The sequence below is a fragment of the Thamnophis elegans genome, chromosome 1 (genome assembly GCF_009769535.1).
Source record: "Thamnophis elegans isolate rThaEle1 chromosome 1, rThaEle1.pri, whole genome shotgun sequence".
In the NCBI taxonomy this organism is placed as follows: domain Eukaryota; kingdom Metazoa; phylum Chordata; class Lepidosauria; order Squamata; family Colubridae; genus Thamnophis; species Thamnophis elegans.
In genome coordinates this window covers 147783949-147792144 of record NC_045541.1, presented here as the reverse complement: position 1 = coordinate 147792144, position 8196 = coordinate 147783949, and the positions used below count along the sequence as shown (strand labels likewise).

At 35.2% G+C, this 8196-nt stretch overlaps 1 protein-coding gene across 4 annotated transcripts in view; it reads right to left on the bottom strand.

Moving 5' to 3' along the window:
• Positions 1-466: 466 nt before the first annotated feature.
• The window catches only part of RCOR1 (REST corepressor 1), a 158881-nt gene continuing 151151 nt past the window's right edge, over positions 467-8196 (bottom strand). For 2 of the 4 annotated variants that reach the window (XM_032234680.1, XM_032234697.1), the window contains exons 11-12: positions 7457-7689; positions 467-6252 (exon numbers count right to left, since the gene is read on the bottom strand). In XM_032234680.1, coding sequence (XP_032090571.1) covers positions 6211-6252; positions 7457-7689 — 275 coding nt within the window. In that variant the 3' untranslated portion in view covers positions 467-6210. The remainder of the gene's footprint in view (positions 6253-7456; positions 7690-8196) is intronic. The other 2 variants (XM_032234688.1, XM_032234705.1) reach the window with 1 other exon arrangement.

Here is an 8196-nt window from a genome sequence, read left to right as displayed (position 1 = left end):
CAGAATTCCCCAGCCAGCCGGCTGGGGAATTCTGGGAGTTGAAGTCCGGACATCTTCAAGTGACCAAGGTTGAGAAACACTGTTCTAGAAGGTGACATAAACCAGTTATGATCTATTCATTTTAGAAGGAGGAGGCCTTTAGAGACATATAGAATTATATCGGTGGCTTGATCTTTGGTTCATTAATGTCATGTCAGCAAACATTGGAAATAAATAGAAAAACTAAATATAGAAAATTTCAGGGGGGGGGGGGAATCTCGAACCTGAAAATTGACAATTCAAAGAAAAGAATCTCTCAATTGTTATTTTTCAATGTAGCTGAAAGTAGCTTTATAATTCTATGAACATTAATTACCAGCGGTGTACTAAATAGGAAAAAAACAAGCCAAAATGTGAAAGAAAAAATATGAAAAATATTATTTTCAACAGCATTATAATACTTTTTTTAAAAAAAACCAACCCGCTCTGATGCAAAGTATTTTTATCAGTTCAAAGGCTATACAGAATTTTATTATATTTGCAAACGTAACATTATACATCATAAAATATTGGAGAGGGAGGGAAAAGATCTATAAAAGCTGTCTATGAGAATTTAACATAAGTTGATAAAAACTATATCAATGTTTCTCAATTTGGTGTCCTCCAAATGTTATGGGATTACAACTCCCAAAATATATAATCATGCTGGCTGAGAATTTTGGGAATTGAAGCTCCAACAAATCTGGAATACAATAGGTTCTAGGAGGATGGTCTAAATAATGCAATAATATACACGCCAATATAAATTTAAATGAGAACATGAATGTAAACATTCATTAATATACAACATGCACAGACATATACTGACCTTCTGTTTCAGAACTGTAGCTTTTGCAGTAATTGTGCTTTACCGTCCACAGAGGCATCAATCTAACAGGCACTGTTGATGTATAGTCCCTCTCCTTTGTAAGAATACATGCAGCCAGGGAATTCCTGTACTTCTATCCCACCCACCCTGTAGAAATGAATGAAAGCTATGCAGTCTCAATGCCCAGCAAATTGGATCTAGAACTGCATCGCTTCTATGGAGTAGAACATCACACAAGATGCTGGGTTTCAACTAGCTACTATCCATAGTGGAGCTAATCAAATTGAAATTCTGATCTTCGTTAACAATAGCAGCCCTTAGCTGTATACTTTGGCCCACATCTTTTCTACATTTTAAAAAAATATAGACTGGAGGGAGGAGTTATATCTTTCTTATAACTTCTGCTTGCACCCTTTGCTTTTTAAATTAATGTTAAATTCCAAATTTTATAAACCCCTTTTATGCAGTGAGCTATTAACCTAACAAAACGATAGACTCGTATTTGATGTGCAAGAATACCAATATCTTATTAGAATGATGGAAAGGAGGAGAGAATTTAAATTAAAATGTTTTAGCCAAAAGCTATCTAAAATGGGGGAAATTGCCAAGATCATAATTTAACACCTTTAAAAAAAAAAAAGTGCAGAGAAAATCTGGGTATTGTTTTACCCCAGAGCAAGAGCCACAGAACAATCAATCTAATTCCTTGAGCTCAAGATACCTATAGATTTCTCCCCCTCCCTACCCCAAGAAGCAGCTCTCTCTTGAATTTGATCTGCTGATATTGCAATAAAACTACTGGGTTTTAGAAAAGAGGGAACTTTTTTCTTCTTATTAGAGAATTACACATAGCCAAAGAGACTACTAATTCATTGATTTAATTTCACTTCCAGAGTGATATAAGACCAACGTCTTCTCTCTCCATAGGTACCCTCCATGCACAACACTCATTGCGGGGTCTGATCTCTGCCTGGTTAGCAGAAGACATGAAAGGCAGAGATAAGACCAGATTCACCTACATCAGAAAATGCAGACTTCCTGAATATGTTGAACACTTAACAGCTGTGTAGTCATAAATGGCAAGAGGTTCCTTTCACTGCTTCTGTTGAAAATGAGGAGACATGGGATAACAGTCACACATGGGTCAGGACCTCAAACCAGTGGGTGCAATATCCCACTATCACTGTAACTGTTATTATTAACAAGAAAGAAGCAGTAAAAGAGGCTAACTTCACAAAATGTATTTAAAAATCCCTGAAATATGTCTACAACAGCCTGTTTGCCAGGATTACCACTATAACTACTACTAAACATGTATGATTGTACATGTATGTTACAAGAAATTCTGTATTATACATGGAATCATATATATTGCTTCCTCTGTTCCCTTCATTCTAGATTACAGATGTTTAATTGCTGCATTTCAATCTAGTTAAGATATAATATTCAAGTAATAACGTATTCTAGTGGAGCAAGGAGGCAGGGAAAATGAAAAATTTACTGTCATGTTACACAACTACATTTAAAAATTAAATAGAACAAATGTAAAATTCTGGTGCATATACAATACATTGGTTAAGATTTCTAAAACTATGGTTTTGCTGGTTTTTTTTAAAAAAAAGAAATATCACTTTTTGTGATACTATAGTTATGCACAATAATTTATACCTAATAAGAAATAAAAATTTTCATCTTCCACAAAATATATATAACTATAACATTCACATTGCTAGTTTAAGAAAACAAAATGTGAGTTTTACATATTATGTAGCAATCTTTGTGGACCCTTCGAAATCAGTACATGAAGCCTTGATTAAATAATGCTTGAACAATAAATCTGGTTTGTCCCATACAAAAACATCAGATTTTTTTTTAAAAAAAACCTAAAAGCTAAATAAGTTTTCCATTTCACAATGGAACAATTACAAGCATAGTTTAGTTAACAGGGGGGAAATCTACAATATGATAGTAATGAAACAATGAGAAAATATACATAAGTTATCGTCCTCATAGAGGGATTCTGTGTCAATTTCCTCGGGAATGAGCCAAAACTGAATCTTTTTCTGATTATATTGTTTGGTAAATTCACAAAAGAGAGCAATGCAACATATTAGTATTCAGAGCTAAGCCACATGATTATTAGATTCATCATTTAATTGTACCACTTGAGGCTGGAGCAGTGATTAAATGTTAACAATGTCATAATGAAAATATGATTTAATTCATTTATGTTCAAGGAACTAGTTACCTAATGAACTTTTGTCTTGTTCACCTTTGTTCTAGAAAAATCTGGATGGTATACAGATGATGTTTCTGCTCATGAGAGAGAGATTTCTGTTCAGTTACTATGACCTCCTAAGCCCAGTTCCTCCTCCTCCTCCTCTCTCATTCTATTCAGGAGGTCCCTGGGGCCTGTTTGGAGAAGAAGGACAAACCACTTCTATGGATTACTTACTATTAGCACCACATTAAAAGGAACCTTCACTTTGTATTCATCTGTTTTTCACTAGGATTAAACAGCTTTAGGGTCACTAAGTTAGTAATGTCATTCAAGAAGAAGGAATGTTGTTTATATGTTACTGAAACGAATAGGGATGAAAGAAATGAACTGTAAATTTGTTTTAAGAAATCTACATATCAATGTTGTTTTTTAAAAAAAAGTGCAAACATTGTTATAACTTGTTTAAAAGACAGTAATTTAGAAAGACTCAGATCACTGGTTTTTGGCAAACTGAATATCAATGCAATATCTGTTCCAGATAAACAAAAATGCGGAATATATCTCATTTTGTTTTGGTTTAGCATGTTGTGTGACCCATAGTTATAACCATTGTTATCTGTGAACCATGGGTTGAACCAACCATTATAGTTGGTTCAACCCATTTGTGACCAAGGAAATTAAGTAGAACGTGTGTATGCAACAATGTACAAAGCTGTGCATATGTTCTTCCAAATTTTTGTGTATAAAAATATGGTGGAGCTTATGAACATTCAATTTTTGCTGCAGTCTAAAATGGTACAACCCAACAATACACACATCACATAAAGCAATTATCATACATTTTAGCTCTTAGCTAACATAGATTTCAGGCAGTCCACTTCTGCTGCTCTATCTTATTCTAATTTTTTTGCTAATAGAATATAAAATATTTACATATATATTTTTCAGATTTTATAAAATTGCACACTGCCTATCATTGTAGCTAGATTTAAAAAATCATCCCACCCACCCAAAAGGACTGGATCATATACCAAGTTTGCCTTATAACATAATTAAAATATGCCAATTCTTTATCAAAACATTTTAAAGTGTTTAGCAACACTCAGCTTCACATAAAGAGAATAAATCTGTTTCTTCAACCTGGCACCCTCCAGATGACGCCTACATTTCCAAACAGCGTAACTAAAGACTAAAATATCAACACATCCTGTAACGCCAAATTGGAGAAGCATGAATTGGGTATTTAAAATACACAAAATAACAATTTCCCAGAGCTGATAATTTGAGTCAGATTTCATAAACATAAAGCAGTATTACTGGAAGATAATTTGGGGGGGGGGGCACATGGGTTTTGCCATATGCATCTTAGGGCTTTTCTACTTCTCTGTTCTACATTATACCAGCTGTTTGTCATTCTTTTTAAAGATTTATTCTCTATTGATTCTTAAGACTTCTCCATGGCTTCTCTTCTTACAGACAGAGAAAGATTTCCTTAATGGTTATGCCCGGACCAGGGTCACCCAACTCAAACATTTCTGGTGTTTTTCTAGCACTTGTTGTGGTGTCATTGCAACATTTAATTATTAATTGGTAAATAGGTGAGTCAATCCTAGCTGACAAAGGCAAGCCCTAACATAATAAGCTATGAGTGAAGGAAACATTTTTTTGCAGTTGTTAATTGTTAAATCAATTGCTAGGGGTAAATTATTTCACACACTGTCTTCAGGAACTGAAAAAGTAACTGTAGTTACAAGTTCATTTTTATCTGATTTGTGCATTTGAATTGAGAAGATACCAAAGTCAATGTGGGGGGAAATATTGCTGCATGCCCAAATAAAATACTAACTTAACTTTCTATTGTTAGAACTAACTCACTGATTTAAAAAACCCCACATCTGTGCATCTTTTAGAAGAATGGACCTCTCATGCTGTCAAAGCCAAATGCCTAGAGTCATCTGAGGAGAGCCATGGCTTGGGTGGAAATGGAATAAAATGTATGATTGGAAGATTACTTGCCAACAAGCATTTTAACTACTGATGCACTCTATTTTGGATTTGTGATTACTGCTACTAAGCTCTCATCCAGACCAGCAATTAACCATGGAAAGCTAAGAGGTAGCTTCCACTCACCTCAATAGAAAATGAGGTCCCCAATGCAGCGGTCTAAAAGCACCTCAAATTAGAACAAGCTGTTGCTATGTCTTAAACCCCAGGATATCCAATCAAATCACTTATTTTGCTACTCACCTAGAGATTATAATGCAAGTCCACTGAATGGCAAAGTATATGTATATATAGAATCAAAGCAAGGTTACACACTGCACATTCCCTTTTGCACTAAATAAAAAGGTTCATTATAATAATTATAATAATAATAATAAAAATCACAATTAATATCAGTGAGCTTTCTAAGGAGGAATTGATTATAAGAACAGAATTAAGACACAGGAAAAATCTGTTTTCTATTCTGAAAATCACATCTCCCCCCCCCCCTCATTAATTTCAAATAAACTACTAGACCAACTAGCACAGCTTTCCTCCAAGTATTGGGACCACTGGAGGACATCACTTTTGAAAGGATTAATTAGCCTAAACACAATACGTTTCTTAACAGGAAACTCACTCATTAAAAAAATAAAATAAAAGGTTACCTTATCAGCAATGATTATATCATAAAAAATAAGTTTAAATCATACAAGGGCATATAGAAATGCATACTATTATCTTAATACAGAGTATTTTTTTAGAAATGCCCCTGATGTCAGGAGGTAACTTGTGAACATGACGAGGAGCCAGGTTGGTTAATCAAAGTTTACAGAAAGGGATGTAGATGGTTCAAGAAGTCACTGATGCTTTAAAACTTGATGGTGTTGAAATCTGAGAGCTTGTTCCAGGAGTTGCAGAGATTGGATTGGTGGTTGGTTGGGAAGATTGAAGAGAAAGTTAAGGCAAATACAGAACAGGAACAGTAGTGTTTGCCCATATTTGTGATCTGTCCTCTCTCTTTCTCTCTCTCGTTTTTGGTAATAGCTGCTTGTCCACAGAGTTATGATGCAGATGGCTGTCCGAAGTTTTGCTAATACCTGATATTTCAGATAGCATAGTAGTCAAACATAACATTGTTCAAGGCTACCTGAGTTTTTCATGAAGTGGATGAATATCTGACATCCAAAACAGAAGTAGCCTGCAATAGAAGAAAAGGATGGTAGCAGTAAGCAACATTTTAAAATTATTTTCTTATGCACGTGCACATACCCCTTTTATTTCATTTCATTTCTGGTTTAAGAAAGAAGAGCAGACATTGAAAGAAAGGAAAACCCACAGATAGTTATGTAGAGCAATAAATTAATAAGCCTCTCTCTCCTCAGATTCTATTATTGGAATTCTCAATTGTCTAAAACAAATAGAATTCTGAAACACCAAGATCTATCATCAGAAGCATTATTTCCAATGAAGCGAGAAAGAGGAAAAAAATGTTAGCGCAAATGTCAAACTTTTGCCACAAATTTATACATTTCTGTTTCACTGCTTCAGATATTTATGGAATTGTAAATAATGCCAAAATAAATTAAAAACTACAAATAATAGTCTAAAACCACACTACAAATGCATAGTAATATTAAAAAGTATGAAACGAAAACCAGGGGAGCAAATATGACTGAAAAGGAGGATTTTATAGATTACACTATGATACCCCTGAGAGACCCAAAGGTGCTTTTCCAAAAGGCAACTGGACTTTGTTTTTGTTTGAAAACATTTCGCTTCTCATCCAAGAACTGAAGAAGTTTCTTGGATGAGAAGCAAAACATTTTCAAAGAAAAAAACTAAAACAAGTTGCCTTTTGGAAAAGCACAGTTGGGACAACCATGACCTTAAGTGATGACATCCATTTCCAAACAGCATGGCTATATAGTAACAGTAAAGGTTTCCCTCACACATATATGCTAGTCGTTCCCGACTCTAGGGGGTGGGGCTCATCTCCGTTTCAAAGCCAAAGAGCCAACGCTGTCCGAAGACGCCTCTGTGGTCATGTGGCCGGCATGACTAAACGGCAAAGGTGCATGGAGCACTGTTACCTTCCCATCAAATGTGGTTCCTATTTTTTCTACTTGCATTTTTACATGCTTTCAAACTGCTAGGTTGGCAGAAGCTGGGACAAGTAATGGGAGCTCACTCTGTTACCTGGCGCTAGGGATTCGAACCGCCGAACTGCCAATCTTTCTGACTGACAAACTCAGCGTCTTTGCCACTGAGCCACTAGGTCCCAAAGATTACATAGTACAGTTATCCAAAAGCTAACCAAAGAGTTGATACTACCAAAAACACTATAATCCAGTTTGGGACAATAAATACATAGTGCTCTCAAATAATAAAATAAAACCTACTACTACCTCATCTTCTTCTTCAGATACTTTAATAGTATTATCCGGGGATTTGACAGGTTTCTGTGTACTGGTTCCATTTGTCTCGGCCTTCCCATGCTCAGCTTCCCACTCCTGTAGAACTTCGTCTATGTTAAAACGCCGCCGATAATTTACAAAAAAGTTTTTCACTTGCACCACAGATTTGTTTCCAATGACATCAGAGATTGCTTGAAAATCACGACCATATTTCCTGATTGCTACAAAAGAAAACATATCTTTCAAGACCATTTCTGAAGCCCAGAGGAAATGTATATGTAACCTTTAAACTCATACTAAGGAATTGTGTTCAGAGCAGCATGTATTTTCACAAGCATGCAGGAAGCTAGATTAGACTGAGTGGCCTAAGATCATCCAGTAGACATGGCTGTGAAAATTTAGCCTAGATCCCCTTGTGACCTTGAATGAGATATCAGAATAAAACTTGATGAGCGGGTATTTGCATCAACAGTACTGCAAAAAATGCATGCTGTAGAGGTTGTAGAGAATTTATTGACACAGTAAATGAACCTCCTTGAGATTGAATGGATATGCTATTTATAGTTTCAAAGTCAACAACTAAATTTAATGGATACATCAAGGGTCACACTGTTTCTAAACCAATTATAGGTTTATAGAAGAGTGATAAATCCTGGCTTTCTTAAGATTCTGCCTCAATATGGTTATTTATTTATTATTGAATTTTATTCATCAAACATGGCCACCAA